At 47.2% G+C, this 20,783-nt stretch overlaps 1 protein-coding gene across 7 annotated transcripts in view; it reads right to left on the bottom strand.

Annotated features, from left to right (window-relative positions):
• CDC14B (cell division cycle 14B) overlaps positions 1-20,783 on the bottom strand; it is a 133,535-nt gene that overhangs the window by 33,418 nt on the left and 79,334 nt on the right. For all 7 annotated transcript variants that reach the window (XM_075318727.1, XM_075318713.1, XM_075318735.1 and 4 more), the window contains exons 4-12: positions 20,454-20,546; positions 20,110-20,186; positions 13,629-13,695; positions 13,205-13,267; positions 12,998-13,085; positions 11,781-12,011; positions 10,752-10,890; positions 8,310-8,472; positions 4,380-4,492 (exon numbers count right to left, since the gene is read on the bottom strand). In XM_075318727.1, the coding sequence (XP_075174842.1) occupies positions 4,380-4,492; positions 8,310-8,472; positions 10,752-10,890; positions 11,781-12,011; positions 12,998-13,085; positions 13,205-13,267; positions 13,629-13,695; positions 20,110-20,186; positions 20,454-20,546 (1,034 nt within the window). The remainder of the gene's footprint in view (positions 1-4,379; positions 4,493-8,309; positions 8,473-10,751; positions 10,891-11,780; positions 12,012-12,997; positions 13,086-13,204; positions 13,268-13,628; positions 13,696-20,109; positions 20,187-20,453; positions 20,547-20,783) is intronic.

Raw genomic sequence — 20,783 nt, forward strand, 5'->3', positions numbered from 1 at the left:
GGAGGAGCTGTGAGAAATAACCAACATTCTATAGATGGACGCTATAAGATTATTTACTATGGCGTCACGATCAGGTGTATCCAGATTGAGAGCGGTCTCAGGATCAGAATCCTGAGCCGCTACTTCCGCCTCATTACACAGAGAGTCCTCTGGTAGGACCCTGATGAAACCGAGGCCGCTCATAGTGAGCCCGCTTAGGCTGTCTGGGACTGACGTCCGTGCAGAGCCGTGACTCTGGGATGCGTGTGACATTCCCGGAGCTGTTAGTTGTTCACACTGAGGGGGGCCATGGATCAATGATTCAACAGTGCCCATATTGTGAGAGACATGTCCGGACTGCTAGGCTTCTAGTATCATAGCCATAGTCTCAGAAAAACTGTCAGTAAATACTGCAGACACCGTCCTCATCCCCTGGCCATTAGTGCATACAATGGGAGTCTATGTAACCTGCCGGCCGTATAGCCGTACATGCTGTACCAGCTGCATAGAAAAACATGTGGTTCTGCACCTTTGTTTTACACAGAGAATATGCTGATAACTCCTCCGCATAATCCAGGAGGGTATATACAACGTGCGACCAAACAGTGCAATATATATAGTACAAGCGTATCTATAAGTGCACTTCTGCACTAGTGGGGTTAGCACCACAGGTGCTGCTTAACGCCTGTTGCAGCGATTGTGTGACTATCAGAATGCCAGGGTCTTCCACACTTGTCTCTGTATCGTACAGAAACTGACACTAATGGCTGCCGGCGTCCTTGTAGAGAAGGAAGCCGTGGGCGTGCCTGAGAAAGTGCGGGAATCCGGATTCACAGTGCACACAGTGAGAGGGGTGGAGTATGCAAAACATACTCCAGCTCTCAGCGCTGCTGTGCTATGCAGCGTCACGCCCCTACCCTGACTGTCAGGGCTGTGGGTGGTAACGAAGGGAGACTAGGCCCAGAAGCCGGGGACTCGAGTTAACAGCGCGGCCGCCGTAAAAGCGCGGGCCGCGCTGAAGTCCCCGGCGCACCACAAGTGCCAGCCGCGCCGCAGTCCCAGCGGCCGGCGCGACCGATTCCTAGAAGTGGCCAGCGTCCCGCCCCTCTCCTGACTGGCAGGTCTGGGGGCGGGAACGAACGGAAGCAGGCCGCAAAAGCCGGGGACTCTAGTTATCAGCGCGGCCGCCGTAAAAGCGCAGGCCGCGCTGAAGTCCCCGGCGCACTACAAGTGCCAGCCGCGCCGCAGTCCCAGCGGCCGGCGCGACCAATTCCCATAAGTGAGCCTGCTTCAGCGAAGCTGAATGAGGCCATGGCACAGGCGCCGCAGCGCTGATGTCCCCCGGCGCACTACAACACCCAGCATGCTGCGGTGTGAGCGCCAAATGCACGGGGACACAGAGTACCTTGAGGAAGCAGGGCCATGTCCCTGATGTACTCCGCTCCATCCAGCATCTTCTCCAGGGGCTGTAGATGGAGCACGGTCTCAGTGCCTGGAGACCGGTAAATCCCACTTCACCCAGAGCCCTGTAAAAAGGGATGGGGAAGGAATCAGCATGTGGGCTCCTGCCGCCGTACCCGCAATGGGTACCTCAACCTTACAAACACCTCCGACATACAGTGGGGTGAGAAGGGAGCATGCTGGGGGCCCTTAGTATGGGCCCTCTTTTCTTCCATCCGACATAGTCAGCAGCTGCTGCTGACTAAAAAGTGGAGCTATGCGTGGATGTGTTGCCTCCTTCGCACAAAGCACAAAACTGGTGAGCCAGTGATCCCACTGGGGGTGTATAGCCAGAAGGGGAGGGGCCTTACACTTTTAAGTGTAATACTTTGTGTGGCCTCCGGAGGCAATAGCTATACACCCAATTGTCTGGGTCTCCCAATTAGGAGCGAAAAAGAAAATATATAAAATAAAATACACATTTAAATATATATTTTTTTCTAAATACTTTCATTTAGGAAAAAAAGTACACTTTATCTAGTGCGTGCAGTCAGGATCCTAAACATGGCAACTACCATAAATTAGTTTGCAGCCGGGCACACAGGACTTGCAGTAGGACGGGCTGCTTGAACAACATCTCCTTGAGACATACTGTATGTGTCAGGTCAAAGCAGTGTCTGGTCAGGCATTGCGAATGCAAACTCCTTTGTTCAGTCAACCTGACAGGAACTGAGCGGAGAGGACTAAGGAGAAGGTAAACACCTTCCTTAATCGAGTGAGAATGAACATCCATCTAAAATCAGCCTAACCGCTTCAGTGCAGGGAGTATGGCTGTTTCCCTGTTCACGCAGTCTGTCCTAGGACAGGTGCACACTGCTAGATGGAAGTTGCCGTTTTTAAAATCCTGACAGATTGAACTACATAAAGAATACCTTTTTGTTTTGCAACTAAAAAGGCATTTACAAAAATGTTTCATATTTAAAAAAAGTATTAAATTTATTTTATCCCATTTCTCAGAGAAGCCATTTAATGTGTAGATGCAATAAATAGCGAATCAAACAGCGATTCAATGATAAAATATCACTTGTACACAGCAAATGCTAATTACCATGTCAAGGTTTTACTCTAAAAGGTACCGTCACACTAAGCGACGTTCCAGCGATCCCACCAGCAACCTGACCTGGCAGGGATCGCTGGAGCGTCGCTACACGGGTTGCTGGTGAGCTGTCAAACAGGCAGATCTCACCAGCAACCAGTGACCAGCCCCCAGCCAGCAGCGACGCGTGGAAGCGATGCTGCGCTTGGTAACTAAGGTAAATATCGGGTAACCAACTCGATATTTACCTTGGTTACCAGCGCACACCACTTAGCGCTGGCTCCCTGCACTCCTAGCCAGAGTACACATCGGGTTAATTACCCGATGTGTAGTCTGGCTATGTGTGCAGGGAGCCGGCACTCGCCGCGTGAGAGCGGCGGACGCTGGTAACGAAGGTAAATATCGGGTAACCAAGGAAAGGGCTTCTTGGTTACCCAATATTTACATTGGTTACCAGCGTCAGCAGAAGCCGGCTCCTGCTGCCTGCACATTTAGTTGTTGCTCTCTCGCTGTCACACACAGCGATGTGTGCTTCACAGCGGGAGAGCAACAACTAAAAAATGGTCCAGGACATTCAGCAACAACCGGCGACCTCACAGCAGGGGCCAGGTTGTTGCTGGATGTCACACACAGCAACATCGCTGCTACGTCACAAAAGTCGTTCCTCAGCAGCGATGTTGCTAGCGATGTTGCTTAGTGTGACATGGCCTTAATTTGTCAGCTTGGATTTTTAGTTTCATATGACTTAAGAAATATCTGTAAGTGGATATGTTTTTATAAATATTTAGAACCTTTATGCAGAAAAGTGTACAGGGGAAAGATTGCCAGGATCACTATATAAAGCCTCATTCTCCGGTCTATGTAATGACTGAAGCATGGACTGGCTGCGTGGTCTCCTGACCAGAGCTTTACAGGAATATAAGAAGCTGTCAAGTTCTGGTCAGGAGACCCGTGGCCAGCATGTACACAGACAGGGTAAGGGTATGTGCACACAATAAGGAGATGCTGCATTCTAGACACAGCATTATTGCTCTTGCGGAGACACTAGTGTTTTCTGCAGGAGAACATGGCGCCCATGCCTATAATCAGCGTTCTGGCCGCTGTGTATTTTTGCTGTGAACTCCCGTTGAGAACATTTGCGTCTATGCAAGAATATATAGTGACATGCTGTGGCTCGGGAAGCCGCGCTGCATTTTAGCGTCTTGTAAGCAGTGAAAATACGCTGCATCCGAAACGCTGTGTACACTCACCCTTACACAGATGTCTGAATGAGGCTTTAGAACTTTGGGTGGGCCTTCAGTATCACATTGCCGAGACATCCTGACAACCAGCAGATGAATGGAAGAGCTATATCCTTACATTTGTCTGCCTACCTGCCCAATGTGCAGAGTATTGCGATTCTGTCCCCTTTAAGACAGCTGATTGTGGATCACCGGCTGACCAGATGTAAACCTATTCTAGGGATAAGCCATTAGTGTTGTGATCATGGAAAACCCCTTTAATGTCAGGAACGAATTAGGTCATCTCTATAACCAATGAGTTTGTTACCTGCCTAGAAATAAAGCTTTAGTCTTACAATCAAACCCAGAACTTAGGAAATTCCAGCTGATGTTAGTGTTAAACATCATTACCAAGCTTTGACTGCTAATCAGTGGCAGTGAGAAAACCACAGCTCACGATTTACTTTAAGTCGTTATTAGGACGCTCTGGGTGCAGTCAACCTGAATCCGGTGCCTCACACATTTACCCTCTGTGACCACCATAAATCTGAGTTATGAGGAGTTTATTTCGCTCTTATGACCTGTCCATCAGCGAGTAGAGGGCAAAAGTCTAAACCACAAAGACTTCATAAAGTATTACTTACGATAGCGGAGCTGCGGAGGACGTCCTCGTCTGTCTCTTACATTTCAAGACACGGAGTTTGTCCCCCTGTGTCACGCCGATGGCCTCATCGTCCTCAGCATCGTCATCACTGCACTGTGTAGGAAGAAGGTAACGTGGATTAGTTATTAAACAGCAGTATGACAGGACTAAAGGAACCCATACCGCAGCGAAACCCTCAGCAAAAATCAAAAAAAAAAAAAAAAAAACAAGTAGCCATTCTTCCATTCAGAGATCAGGAGGGAAAGCCGTAAGGATGTAATTAATGAGGATTTGGGTCTGCAACATGCATCTATATCCACATGATAAAGAAAGAAAACCTAAACCAACCCCCCCCTCACATACAATGGACCCTAGCATCAGCTTCAAACAAGTGTAACACGGGCAGAATTTATAATAATTGCAAGCTTCAGTGTGACCTAGGTCCAGTCGCCAGATCCAACAACTACCGTACTTTTCGGACCATAAGACGTACTCTGGTTTTAGAGGAGGAAAATAACATTTTAAGCAGAAAATTTGATAATGACACACTGTTATGGGGCGAGGATCTTCTGCTGACACTTATGGGGGTAAAGTCCCCAAATGCCTTGTATATGATCCCCATCCTTGTATATATGTCCCTCATCCTGGTATAGCCCCATCCTGATAAATACCCATATCCTGGTATATACCCATATCCTGCTAATAATATACCTCCATCCTGCTGCTAATATACCCCATCCTGGTATATGCCCTCGTCCTGCTATATACCCCATCCTGCTATATGGCCTGTATCCTATGGCACAGAAAAAAAATAAACGTTTATACTCACCTTTCCTTACTCACACGCAGCATTGATCATCTTCCTCTCTGTGTCAGCAGCTGCGCCGCTGACCTGTGTGGAGCCGTTCCCCTACAACATCGCGATGTCCTCTTGTCTGCCGGCTCGCTGATGTGTGTGGAGACTAGCAGTGCGCACAGGGATGACGTCATCGCTGTGCTCACCGTTCTCTACACAGATCAGTGGGCCGGCAGACAGGAGGACATCATGATGCTGCAGGGAATGGTGGCTAGTGAGTATACTTATTCACTGCCCCCCGCGCTGATGATGATACGCGTGGGGCAGTGAATATAGCCACACATGCTCACTCACTCCAGGCTGTGGTTGCCAGGGGTGATCACGCGGGCCGGCTCTTTACTATGTGCGCACCCCCCGCCCATCATCCCGCCCACCTGTCAGCACCGACTTCAGCGCTGAGAGATGATGGGCAGGAGGATGGGCGTGCATATGAACTGAGCAGGCCCACGTGGTCACGGCAGGCTGCTACAGCTTGCCTATGCTGCCGATGACCCACTCCACCGCAGCAACCTCATTCCCTGCAGCCCTACATTCGGACGCACCCCCCCACACACACACACTTTCCAACATTTGGGGGGGAAAAAAAGTGCATCTTATAGTCCGAAAAATACGGTATATAAGAATCTGTGATGCTGGCAACTTGGGTCATTAGATCCACGGTAGGACCAGGACTCGATACCATAAACAGTGTGGGGATTTTCAATTTTTTGCCAAGGAAGTGAATGGATTCTGCCAGAACAAAGGAAAGCTTCCCCAAAAGGTATTATTTTGATAAGATCCTTTTCTTGTCAATCTAAAGGGAACCGGTCAGCAGATTTGGGGCCTATAAGCTGTGGCCACCACCACCGGGCTCTTATATACAGCATTCTAACATGCTGTATATAACAGCCCAGGCAGCTGGGTAGAACGTAAAAAGCACTTTATAATACTCACCTAAAACGGCCGCTGCGGTGGAGTTGGGTCATATGGGCGTCTCCTTTCTCTGGGTGCGGCGCCTCCTCTTTCGGCCATCTTCGTCCTCCTTCTGAAGCCTGTGTGCATGACACGTCCTATGTCGTACACATTAGCTAATCCCGCGCAGGCGCACTACAATACTTTGATCTGCCCTACTGAGGGCAGATTAAAGTGCTCCTGCGCAGGACCTCAATGTTGGCGAGTGTGGATAACGTAGGACGCGTCATGCACCCTGGCTTCAGAAGGACGACAAAGATGGCTGAAAGAGGAGGCGCCGTCACCGGAGAATGAAGACGCCCATCTGATCCAACTCCACCACACCGCCTGTTTAGGTGAGTATTATAAAGTCATTTTTATGTTCTACACAGCGGCCTGGGCTCTTATATACAGTATGTTAGAATGCTGCATATAAAAGAGCCGGGTGGTGGTGGCCACAGCCCCAAAACAAAAACTGGTGACAGGTTCCCTTTAAGCAACGGATAGCTAACCCGACATTACAGTAAAATATAATTGAGGTATCAATACACACATTATGTCTCTCTCACACACACACACACACACACACACACTATATTTATATAGTACACTGTGCACACTTATCAGGCATTGATCATATCATTAATATGCAAATTTTCCAACTCCAAGCTGTAGAAACGTGAATTCTTATTGGATAAAGCAGATCAGGTGATGTGTATTTCTGTAATAAGGGAGAGTGTTATCTAAGTATATGAACACCATTTATCAAGGTGTACAGTTATTAGGCAGCTTGTTTTCCTCAGATAAAATGGCCAAAAAAAAGATTTAACCAACTCTGAAAAGTCAAAAATTGTTACAAGTCTTACAGAGGTATGCAGACCTATTGAAACTGATAAGCAAGATGGAGGCTGGGTAGTGTTGTGTTATGGGCTGGTATTATTAAAGTTGAACTATTTCAGGATGAAGATGGACTCAAAATAAACTCCCAAACCTAATACCAGTTTTCAAAATTAATTTCCTTCAAGCAATAGTACAGGGGAAAAAAAAAAAATAAAAGTGTGCATCTTTCAAGAAAACCCATGATTTTTATGTAGGCAATGTATCATCAATGTGTGCATTACAGTACCCCCTCTACTTGTATAGCCAGTAAAGACCTTAGTGGGGTTGTCTTACAGACAAAACAAAAAAAGAACATTTTAATCAAAATAGGTCTTGGAATAAAAAAATAAGTTGCAAGATTAGATGTGTTGTGTTAAAACAAGTGTTCCTGTGCAGAGAGAATTTTAGAAATGTGTCCCTGATATGTACTGTGTAATGGCAGTGTCTGACCATGCACTAAGGGAGGAAGCAGAAGAGACTCTACGGACAGAACAACACAAGATCAATGTTGATCCTTTCTGTGAGGTAAACCATTGTTTTTAAAAAGGTAGGGAGAGGTTTTACCTCACAGAAAGTAGTACATAGCATGAGCACATTTGTAAGATATCAGCACAGTAATAGATAGAGATAGATAGATATATATATATATATATATATATATATATCTCTATCTATAGTTTTTCTTATTATATGTATTATATCCTCTCTCTATCTATCTAGATATTCCAGTATAGAGAAGCGGTAGCACACTCGGGTAGTCGGCAAAGATTTTTTATTCTGTGGTTGCAGACATTGTTACAAAATAACGGGGAGGAGGGGGGGGGTGCGGTGACAGCAGACGGACTCGTTGAAGCAAGCACTACCCATAGCGCGAAACGGCTGTTGCCTTCTGAATTGACGGACCACACTGTAGTTGTTCAATAATAAAATTAATCATCAGAAATCCATGTTGCCTAATAAGTGTCCAATGTATTTGTTTATGGACAAAATGCTGCAAAGGAAGAATGCTTTAAAAAGTAGAAAAAAAATGTTTATGTTTACCAATTACCAAACTGCATTTTTCCCACAGTACTGTGTATGTGTATATAATTCTGAGAAATATGCAATTAATTGAAATGTGCTGCAAGCAGTTGTCACACGTCTTTCTACAAGCAGCAAATGGAGTTTTCAGAATTGGACCATGAAAAATGCATGCAGATGAGAATGTCTAACGCAAAGCCGATGTCTACACGCTGAAGACGCTGTGCACGCTTCCCATGGACTTACCAGCGCAATGTCTTCTTTACCAGAAGCTTTGCCCAGATCGTCATGGAGTGAAATATCGTCCACCCCAGAGAGAATAAATGTTACTGCTATGTTGTTCCCATTTTCTTGCTCTCTCCTCTTTTTGCGATAAATGTCACCTTCATTCCAAAGGCTCATTTGTTTTCTGTAAAATATATACAACATGCTCACAATCAGGTTTTATTGAGGCTTTATAGCTTGTAGTTGAATGTTTACATGAAAAGACAACAAAGAAAGTGGCAAAGGAGGGCCAATGAGAGGAAAAGCTGACATACAAACTTGGTCTTAAAAGAAAAGATAGGTTTTGGAATCCATCATCTTGACAATGTGGCTGGGATATGACCAGATATCTCGCGTACCATATCTCGCAGTGAGTGATCACATGCAACAGGATACAGCCGCCATGAAAGGATGCGCCTTTTCTGATAGTTACCCATTATGAAACGCCATGAGACGCATCCCAGCTTGTAAAGCATCAGTATACTTTGGGTTAATTCAAGTTATAATGGAGTCACACAGAGGAGACGGCGGAAAGTATGGGAGCCAGGATGAAGAATTCAGATCTGAACCAGAGAGAATGGTGTTTTATACCGGTAACTTGTCTATTGGCGAGTGAATAGAAAGAATCCACTTACATGGCCATTGAACTTCTTCAGGATCTGTCCCGTAACAGTACCACTCATGGAGGTCTTATGTACAGATTACTATCATAGCTGCAGTCCTACTCTGAAGGTTCATTCACCAGTAGCAGTCTTATTGTGTGCTTTTTATGAGCAATTGTGTTATAACAAAGCAATTTTGTGACAATTTTAGAAAAGTAAGGCAAGACCAGAGTCATAGCCACATTAGGAGACTGAACCCTAAAAGGTGGAGATCAGTAGAACCTTTGGTCGACCATTTACCATTTTAAACTGCAATAAATCCCTTCCCGACGTAGGACATTATGTCCTATATTGGGCGTGGATGTAAGGAGCAAGCTAAAGAACTAAGCTCCCCCATACCCAGCAGATGCTGGCTGTACTGCCTAGTCAGCATCTGCCTGCAACAGCAGCAAAAGAGTGATTTTACACTGGCATTAAAGGGAATCTGTCAGCAGGTTTTTGCAACCTTATCTGAGAGCAACATAAGTAGGCAGAGAAAACTTGAATCCAACAATGTATCACTTAGTTTACTGGGTGCAGCGGTTCTGATAAAATCAGAGTTTTTAGATTTAGAGTGCAACAGAGCTGAGAAAGCTAACCCCGCTCACTCCAGGTTGTCTATGTACAATGTTTATAGACAATGAGCTGCTCAGCACAAGAGTTGACACGTCAGACTACCAGGCACAAGGCAATGTAGTCTGAGCAATGATAAGGTCCTGATGCTGAAACAATCAGTGCAAATAAAACAACAGCAGGCGGCTTGATAAGAGAGGCGCATTGCTGAATTCAATATTTTGACCCCTACAGCATGCGGTTTTCAGATTACATAACAAAAACCTGCTGACAGATTCCCTTTAAAATAGACAAAATGCAGGTGTTCTTTGGAAGGGACTTGCAGGTGTCAGTAGTCACAAGACGAGAGACATGGCTTCCAGTGTAAATTTCAACTCATGATGCTCCTGAACAGCCAAGCCACATGGTTGGCAAGTATATGTCTAATTTTACTGTACTTTAGCAACTGGAGTGATCTAGACCAGTCGGCTATGTCGTTAGTACTATTTTTCTGGGTTGTGCCCTGCTAATAGGCTGATCATCATGATTATCAGGGCAGCCTTTATTGGAGTGCAGCTGCTATTTTTGGTTGTTTGCAATGCAAATTTTAGGGTTTTATTTTTCATATTTTAAACCTTTACTGGATTTACTAGTCCCCCTTAGGGGACTAGAAACCTGCATTGTCATATTGCTTCTCCTGGTCAGAGCGATGCTTTAGCATCCCTCTTAACAACAGAAATGCTGATCTCCTGTAAGTGTCGGCGCTCTGCCGGCATTCACAGAAACTGTGTCAGGATGGCGACAGGGGTCATCAGCAGAGCCACGGCTGTCATGACAACCCGTCGGCACCCTGTAATCGTGTCACGGGACTGCGGATGGCAGCGGGGAATTGCACAATTCAACCCAGCATGTGTTACGTCGCGCTGTCAGAGTTTGGCAGCGTGATCTAACTACCACCAGAACAGCTGCGCGAGCCAGCATTAAAGCGAAATACATGACCAATGATGCATAGATACGTCATTGGTGGTGAAGGGGTTAATATTTGTTTTATTAGTACCCCATTGGCATCAATAAAGAAAACAGTCTATGCAACAGATATAGTGTGTGCCAGAGTGAAACATTTGGAGCAGTTTCTGCCAGTTTTATCTAATGTCACGCAGTGAAAATGTAGAACAGTCATAAATCGCCCGCATTGTGACAAAAACACATTTCATCCATAAGCAGAACTTACTCAACCAGGAACTGTTGCTGAGGTCCAATCACAGAGCCGGGTCTACATATTCGGATCCAAGCGATGGTTTCCGCAGCATTCATTCTATAATGCTTCATCATGTAACATGCTATCAGCGTACCCGTCCTACCTAGACCAGCTGAAAAACAACATTTACATCAAAACTATAAAAAATAGGCCTTTATATATCTGGTAGCTCCTGTATGAATTAAAGGGAACCTGTCAGGTGCAATATACACCCAGAACCACGGGCAGTTCTGGGTGCATATTGCTAATCCCTGCCTAACTGTACCTGTATACACTAGCATAGACAAAGACCTTTAGAAAAAGTATTTCTAAAGAGCGTATATTATATGCTAATGAGGCCAGGGTCTAGTCATGAGGGCGTCACTTCCGCTGGCTATTTAGCCCACATAGCATGTTAGTACACCCACAGGGGCGTGCTAACATGCTAATGAAGGTGCAGCGACGCCGTAATACCTTACTCTTGATGGCGGCCGACAGAGGATGATGCGCAGTGCGCATGATTGGAGTCCCTAGCACTTCAGATTATGTACACTAAACTGATGCCGGGTGTAAGCTTCCCTGATTCAGTGAGGTACAGTGCGCAAGACTGGAAGTGCTAGGATTCATGATCATGTGCAGTGCGCATCCATCCTCTGCTGGCCGTCATCAAGAGTGAGGTATGTGCGGCGTCGCTGCACATTCATTAACATGTTAGTACACTTACAGGGGCGTGATACCATGCTATGTGGGCCGACTAGCCAAGGGAACTCATGCCCATGCGACTAGTCGCTGGCCTCATTAGCAGATAATAAACGATCTTTACAAATACTTTTTCTAAAGATCTCTTTATCTATGCTAGTGTATACAGGGATGGTTAGGCAGGGATTAGCAATATACACCCAGAACTGCTCGTGGTTCTGGGTGCATATTGCACCTGACAGGTTGTAACCAACCACAGGAAACAATACGGAAATGAAATGGAAATATAGGCTACTCTATGACATACTAGGCACCAGTACTCACCTTTGCAATGGACAGCTATAGCACCTTCTGCATTCTCACAGATGTTCAGGAACTTCTTCACTATGGCATCACTTGGCGTACTTCCATCAACAAAGAACAGGTCGTGATGTTCAAAGCCGGCATCTGTAAACCGCTTGGCATCATACATTTTCTTATTCAGGCGAATGATTGTAGTGACGTTGTGTTCTCTGAAGTATTGGAAGTAGGCTTCGGGAGCATGTTGGGGGTACCCTGAAAGGAGGGGAAGGAATATGCTCCTGAATGCACACAATATTATATATATATATTTTAATGTATGTATGTATGTATGTATGTATGTATGTATGTATGTATGTATGTATGTATGTATGTGTGTATGTGTGTATGTGTGTGTGTGTGTGTGTGTGTGTCAGAAAAACATAAAACAAAAACCCTTATCAAATAGGGAACCAAAAGGTTGATAACGGCATACCCTTATCCACTTTAAGCTTTAATGCAGCCAATCCAGTGAGGATACAGGGCCAGTGTAGATCATATTACATAGTAGATTTAATAAAAAAACATATTCTAAAGCATTTAACCATACAGACAAACCCTTGAGCTAAAATGGGTGAACCAAAAATAATCCCCCCGTACAAAGTATATTACACATATACGAGGAACCAATAAATAATAGACTAAATGTTTTAATTTTTTTTTCCATAAATCAATTGTACAAATGTAAATAAAAAAAACAAAAAAAAAAAACCCAAAAAACAAATTTGTAATATAGCTAATCAGACATAATTACTTCTCTCTCCACCCGAACTGATCAGTCATTTCCAAAATTCCCAATTCATGGGTGAAATCTGTGTTTGGTGAAGACTTTCATTACTAAGAGAGATGACAGTTGGTGCAGTTACATTTGTATGGAGAAAAGAGGAAGAAGTGGCGGGAGCCTAGAGGCAGACACTTTCTACTGCAAGTTAGAGAACTTTATGAGCACCAACTGTCATCTTCGATTTCAGCATTGAGAAAATCTGTATTATATTATAGATCTCCCTAAAAATTGTTAAATTCAATAATGAACTAAAATTGATAAAAAAAAAAAAAAAAAAAGTAAGAAGAGAGAGTAAAGCAATAGTCAAATACTGGTGGGTAATAATAATCAGCGGTAAGGGCTCACCCACCCGACACGCGTTTCGCAATTGCTTTGTCTGGGGTCCAACACAGAAAAAAAGAGAGACATGACGACATACCATTATCCATTTTACTTTTGTGATGGGGTCCGCTGAAAGCCAGAAATTTCTTTGGAACTATCCAGTTGAAGTCTCCGTTTTCAGCTCTCTGATGAAAAAGAAGAGACAATAATGAACAAAAATAGTCTTGTTTAGAAGCTTCATGTGATCCAAATGATTATTTACTGAAAATCTAGCTTCTGTGAAAGCTCTTTACTGAAACCTCACCTCATAGTGCTGGTATTCCTCCAGGTCAAATGTGCTAAAATCAAAGAATTCATACTGCAATGCCTACAATAAAAAAATATACAAGTATTAAAAAAAAAAAAACAACTAAAAAACCCAGAAAAAAAACATTAAGAGACATTGACTCAGCAGACATTTCTTTTGCCATATTTCCCTGGATATAGCATATATGTTATATTGAGGGGTAGCTGGACAAATTGTAAACTACAATAAAAAAAGTACAAGTGAGAAAAGAGGGAGGAGGACACCAAATACAATTATTTCATGTCAGTTTCACACATTTAGTGATTAAAAGCATTTTCCTTAGTACAATGTAAATCTCATCTAGAATGGCCAATGTGAGAACCAAATTCCTCTGATCGCGTCCATCACCGATCCAGCAATGGTGACATCTCTGACAACTCACCTTGTGCACAGCATAGAAACAGCCGAGGAGCGTTAGATGAAAATTACAGGTACCGAACGAGGCATCCCTAGAACAGAACGCAATCATTACAGCTAGACAACCTACAGATGATGCCCGTCACATCTTCTAAGTAACAATTCATGATATGTGATGTACGTATCCATTACTAGACATCCCTTTCTTAACAGCTATAAGTGGCTATACTTAAAAAAAAATAAAAAAAAAATAAAAAGAGAATTTTGTTTACTTACCGTAAATTCTTTTTCTTATAGTTCCGTATTGGGAGACCCAGACCATGGGTGTTTAGCTTCTGCCTCCGGAGGACACACAAAGTACTACACCTAAAAGTGTAGCTCCTCCCTCTGAGCTTATACACCCCCTGGTGAGGCAGTCAAAGCCAGTTTAGTGCAAAAGCTGAAGGAGAATAGCCACCCACAAGTAGAACAGAGCAAGAGCCGGAACAACCGGAGACTCTGTCCACGACAACAGCCGGTGAAAACACGTGGAACAAGGAAATTGCCAACAGGCAACAGGGAGGGTGCTGGGTCTCCCAAGACGGAACTATAAGAAAAAGAATTTACGGTAAGTAAACAAAATTCTCTTTTTCTTTATCGTTCCTTTGGGAGACCCAGACCTTGGGACGTTCCAAAGCAGTCCCTGGGTGGGAAATAAACAGAAAATACTAAGAAGTAGGCAGAACCTAACTTCACAAATGGGCGACCGCCGCCTGAAGGATGCGTCTGCCCAAGCTCGCATCTGCCGAAGCATGAGCATGCACTTGGTAGTGCTTCGAGAAGGTATGCAGGCTAGCCCAAGTGGCAGCCTGACAGACTTGTTGAGCCGTAGCCTGGTGCCTAAAATCCCAAGAGGCACCGACAGCTCTGGTCGAGTGTGCTTTGATCCCCGGCGGGGGAGGCGCCTGCGTACTCTGATAGGCGTCCGAAATGGTCGACCTAATCCAACGGGCTAAGGTCGGCTTAGAAGCAGGGAGGCCCTTGCGCCGACCTGTAGTTAGCACAAAAAGAGAGGTGCACCACCTAAGCGCAGCGGTGCGAGACACATAGATCCGGAGAGCACGCACCAGATCTAGAGTATGTAGAGCTTTTTCAAAGCGATGAACAGGGGCCGGACCAAAGGAAGGTAAGGTAATGTCCTGGTTAAGGTAGAAGGGAGAGACCACCTTAGGAAGAAAGTCCGGAGTCGGACGGAGAACCACCTTGTCTTGATGAAAGACTAAAAAAGGTGACTCCGAGGAGAGCGCAGCCAAATCAGAGACTCTCCTGAGATAAGTTATGGCAACCAGAAAGGCCACTTTCTGTGAAAGACGATACAAAGAAACCTCCCTAAGAGGCTCAAAGGGGGGTTTCTGCAAGACCGTGAGAACCAAGTTAAGGTCCCAGGGGTCCAAGGGCCGCCGGTAAGGCGGAATGATGTGAGACGCGCCCTGCATGAAGGTGCGGACCTGAGCCAGCCGAGCGAGACGCCGCTGGAACAGAACTGACAGAGCCGAAACTTGTCCCTTGAGAGAGTTGAGGGACAGTCCTAGCTGCAGACCGGACTGTAGAAAAGACAGAAGAGTCGGCAAGGAGAATGGCCAAGGAGGATGGCCGGTAGAGCGACACCAGGACAGGAAAATTTTCCAAGTCCTGTGATAGATCTTAGCGGAGGAAGACTTGCGGGCCCGAGTCATAGTGGAGATGACTTCAGGGGGGATACTAGAAGCCGTCAAAATCCAGGACTCAAGAGCCACGCCGTCAATTTGAGGGCCGCAGAATTCGGGCGGAAAAACGGACCTTGCGAGAGTAGGTCTGGACGGTCCGGGAGATGCCACGGCATCTCTACGGACAGTTGGAGCAGGTCCGGATACCAAGCTCGCCTGGGCCAGTCCGGTGCAATGAGGATGACTCGACGACCCTCCATTCTGATCTTGCGCAGGACTCTGGGCAAGAGAGCTAGAGGGGGAAACACGTAGGACAGACGAAACTGGGACCAGTCCTGAACCAGAGCGTCCGCGGCGAAGGCCTGAGGATCGTGGGAGCGAGCCACGTAAACAGGAACTTTGTTGTTGTGACGGGATGCCATTAGATCCACGTCCGGAGTGCCCCATTTGCGGCAGATCGACTGAAATACTGCCGGGTGCAGGGACCACTCGCCACCGTCCACGCTTTGACGGCTGAGATAATCTGCCTCCCAGTTGTCCACGCCTGGGATGTGGACTGCGGATATGGTGGACCTGGAGTCCTCCGCCCATTGAAGAATGCGTTGTACCTCCATCATTGCCAGGCGGCTGCGTGTCCCGCCTTGATGGTTGATGTAGGCAACCGCTGTCGCGTTGTCTGACTGGACTCGAATGTGCCTGCCCGCCAGCAGGTGGTGAAATGCTAGGAGAGCTAGAAGCACGGCTCTGGTTTCCAGCACATTGATTGAAAGGGCTGACTCGGACGGAGTCCAAGTGCCCTGTGCTCTGTGGTGGAGACATACCGCTCCCCAGCCGGATAGACTGGCATCCGTGGTGAGAATCACCCAGGACGGGGCCAGGAAGGAGCGCCCTTGCGACAGGGAGAGGGGCCGAAGCCACCACTGAAGAGAGCTCTTGGTCCGTGGCGACAGAGCCACTAACTTGTGTAAGGAGGAAGGCCGCTTGTCCCAACAGCGGAGAATGTCCAGCTGCAGGGGGCGCAGATGGAACTGGGCAAAGGGAACAGCCTCCATGGATGCCACCATTTGACCCAGCACCTGCATCAGACGCCTGAGGGTATAACGGCGGGGCCTCAGGAGAGAGCGCACCGCCAACTGGAGTGACAGCTGTTTGTTTAAGGGCAACTTCACAAGTGCCGGCAGAGTCTCGAACTGCATCCCTAGGTACGTGAGACTCTGGGTCGGAGTCAGAGTGGATTTGGGAAGATTGACAAGCCACCCGAATTGGGCTAGAGTGGCGAGAGTGAGCGAGACACTCCGCTGACAGTCTGCGCTGGATGGAGCCTTGACTAGAAGGTCGTCCAGGTAAGGGAGCACTGCCAACCCCTGGAGGTGCAGAACCGCAATCACTGCTGCCATGACCTTGGTGAATACCTGAGGGGCCGTGGCTAACCCGAAGGGGAGAGCCACGAATTGGAAATGATCTTCTCCTATTGCAAAGCGTAGCCAACGCTGGTGTGAAACTGCAATTGGCACGTGTAGATAGGCATCTCTGATGTTGATGGACGCCAGGAAATCCCCTTGGGTCATTGAGGCAATGACTGATCGCAGAGACTCCATGCGAAAGTGCCGCACCCGAACATGCTTGTTGAGAAGCTTGAGATCCAGGATGGGTCGGAAGGTACCGTCCTTTTTGGGAACTAGGAAGAGGTTTGAGTAAAAACCTCTGAACCGTTCCCGGGCGGGAACTGGTACAATTACTCCATTGGCCTGCAAGGCTGCCACGGCCTGTGAGAAGGCGGCGGCCTTGGAGCAGGGGGGAGTTGAGAGAAAAATTCTGTTTGGCGGGCTGGAAGAAAATTCTATCCTGTAGCCGTGAGAGATGATATCTCTCACCCACTGATCGGAGACTTGTTGAAACCAAGCGTCGCCAAAGTGGGAGAGCCTGCCACCGACTAAGGACGTTGCTGGAGCGGGCAGAGAGTCACGAGGAGGCTGCCTTAGTGGCAGGACCTCCTGCGGTCTTCTGTGGACGCGCTTTTGAGCGCCAGTTGGATTTCTGGTCCTTAGCTGAGTTAGCGGACGAGGCGGAGGGCTTAGAGGACGACCAGTTGGAGGAACGAAAGGAGCGAAACCTCGACTGAATCCTACCCTGGGCAGGTTTCCTGGTCTTGGTTTGTGGCATGAAATTACTCTTCCCGCCAGTAGCTTCTTTAATAATTTCATCCAGCTGTTCACCGAACAGCCGGGAACCAGCAAAAGAGAGCCCAGCAAGGTACTTCTTTGAAGAAGCATCTGCCTTCCACTCTCAAAGCCACAAGATCCTGCGGATAACGAGGGAATTAGCTGAAGCCACCGCAGTGCGGTGAGAAGCCTCTAGCATGGCAGACATGGCATAAGAAGAAAAAGCTGAAGCTTGAGAAGTTAAGGTAACCATCTCGGGCATAGATTCTCTGGTGAGGGAATGCATCTCCTCTAGAGAAGCAGAGATGGCTTTGAGGGCCCACACTGCTGCAAAAGTTGGGGAAAACGCGGCCCCGCCGCTTCATACACGGATTTGGCCAGAAGGTCAATCTGACGGTCAGTGGCATCCCTAAGGGAAGTGCCATCAGCCACCGACACAACTGTCCGGGCTGAGAGCCTAGACACCGGAGGGTCTACCTTTGGGGAGTGAGCCCAATCCTTGACCACCTCAGGTGGAAAGGGAAAACGGTCATCAGAACCACGCTTTGGGAAGCGTTTGTCAGGATAGGCCCTGGGTTTGGTCACAGCGGTCTGAAAACTGGAGTGGTTAAAGAACACACTCTTTACTCTCATAGGCGAGGTAAACTGGTGCTTTTCTGCCAGAGAGGGTTGCTCCTCTGATACTGGCGGATTGAGATCCAGTACAGAATTAATGGAAGCAATCAAGTCACTAAGTTCTGAGTCACCCTCAGAAAGATCAATGGGGCACATGGAGTTAGCCTCCGAACCCCCTGTAAAGGCATCCTCCTCATCCTGCGAGTCAGCTCTTGAACCAGAGCCGCGGGATGAGGGAGAGGAAACCCTGCGGCGCCTCTTAGGAGGACGGGGTCTGTGCCCTGATGATGAATCCTCTGTGAGCTCCAGTGGGCGAAGGTCAGAGGATAGGGATCCTAAAGGACCCTTTGCAAGAGCATTAGAGGCACCCTGTGAAGGGGGCTGATGCATATTCATCAAAGTCCTGGACAGAAGTCCCATGGACTCAGCAAATGACTGGGAGATAGACCTAGAGAAGGACTCTACCCAGGCCGGGGGTTCAGCCACAGGTGCAGAAGCAGCCTGAGAGATCACTGGGGGTGAGACTCCAGGCTGTGGCACCGCCAAGTTAGAGCAGACATCACAATGTGGATAGGTGCTCGGTTCAGGCAGCAGGAGCTTACATGCAGCGCATGCAGTATAAAGCTTTGGAGCCTTGCTCCTCGTGTGAGACATGCTGCTGGAGTGGGGAAAACAGCTTCTACAAAGAGAATGAACCCCAGGGAGTATATTCAGAGGTCCACAACCAGAGACCGGCTGTGGCTTACCAGACCGCTGGAAGCGTTGTTGTGTGCCCTCCAGATCCCGAAGCCCGGACCCCCAGTGCACAGCACCTCAGCAGGGATGCAGAGTGCAGCATGGCTCAGCGCAGAGTGAGCCCTGTCCAAGAAAATGGCCGCCGGAGCGAAGAGAGGGGGCGGGACGGGGGCGTCCCTGTAGGAAAGCGGGATCTGGAGGGCCATAGAGACCTGCAGGGGAGGAGTCACACACAAGCAGTGGGGAGTGTCCCTCCCCTGTGCAGGACGGCCGCCGGGAGGAGCCGTGCCTGTCCCTCTGCATGAGTGACATGCGAAGTCAGGTAACAGAAACTAGGCCTCCGGCAAAGCCGGGGCCTAAATTTGAGCAGCGAGGCCGACGCGCAGGCACCATCGGCGCAGTTCTCGGGCGAAAGCCAGAGGACCCACCCGCCGGAAATGCCAAAACAAATACAGCAAACACACTCTCCCCATACAATAAAGGACATGGACCCCCAACATATGAACGTCTCAGGTACTTAGCTGCTGAGACGCAGGGCCAGGTCCCTGGGGATGAGTGCTCCGGTCCAGCAGAGTCCTCAAGGGGCTGTGGACGGAGACCGGTCTCCTGCCAGGCATGGAGACCGCGCTGGCTCCCACTTCAATCCAGAGCCCAGGAGGGATGGTGAAGGAGCACGGCATGTAAGGCTCCAGCCTTGGAAAATCAACCTTACAACACCACCGACACAGTGGGGTGAGAAGGGATATGCCGGGAGTCCAGACGTGGACCCGCACTTCTTCAATCTTTTTCCCAAAAAAAAAAATCATATGAGAATGCATGTGTGGATGTATGCCTCCTGAACACAAAGTGATAAACTGGCTGTGACTGGCTCACCAGGGGGTGTATAAGCTCAGAGGGAGGAGCTACACTTTTAGGTGTAGTACTTTGTGTGTCCTCCGGAGGCAGAAGCTAAACACCCAAGGTCTGGGTCTCCCAAAGGAACGATAAAGAAAAATAATTAATAAATAAAAACCATATACTCCTCTTCAAGATCTTTACTGATGTCGGTGTTGTGTCTCATGCCAGTCAGTGGATCGGCTGCAGCCCTTCAGTATGCCTTCACAGTGGACGCCTGCTTTGACAGAATAGCTTACGTCTGCAGCCAATCAACGTACACTGTTATCTCACCGGACCGCCGGGAGAAGCAGCGCCGGCATCAGAGGAGCAGCGCCGGTGCGGGAGGTATGTATATCCATTTTATCTTAATTATGGCCACATTAGCTGTTAAGAAGGGCAGGACAACCAGCTTTAAGGAACACATTATAGATACCTAAATGGAAGATAAGTCACATTTCCCATCTGCAAAATCCTGTACACTTCATCTGGGAGTTTCTTCAAGTATATGATCTGAGAAATACAATACGGAACTATTAATATTTTGTTAAGTGACCTAAAATGTAATTCTGATTAGGCGGGGGCAATATACAGTGTCCTACGAAGCCACTTCTTATGCCACCAGCTATTCCGGTGACCGGGTTATGATCGTCCACGTTTCTCATTAGACTGGATATGACTAAGGCGCTGGGTAAATCCTAATATTATCATGTCCTTACAATGGACAGTCATCACAGTATGTAGGGAATAACAGGCATGTATAATAATGTTTGTACTTACAGCGTAACTTCCTATTAAAAAGGCAGCGTTGGCTAGTTTTTTCGGGTCACAGTCGGTGTAATGGACGATTTTCTTTTTTGTCAAAGAAAAGGACTAAAACAAACAATGGGACAGGTTTAAAATAAAAAACAAACAAACAAAAAAAAAAAAAAAAAAAAAAAAACACACCCACCCCAAACAAAAACCAAACAAAAACCGAAAGCAAACAAAAACCAAAACCCCAAATCAAAACCAAACTAAACCCCAAACCAGATCCCACAAATTGTACTTCTGAATGAAAGCATTTTAACATGTGATGTAATAGCAAGTGGGCAAAAGACCCCAAAGTGC

The sequence above is a fragment of the Anomaloglossus baeobatrachus genome, chromosome 1 (assembly GCF_048569485.1).
Source record: "Anomaloglossus baeobatrachus isolate aAnoBae1 chromosome 1, aAnoBae1.hap1, whole genome shotgun sequence".
Classification (NCBI taxonomy): Eukaryota; Metazoa; Chordata; class Amphibia; order Anura; family Aromobatidae; genus Anomaloglossus; species Anomaloglossus baeobatrachus.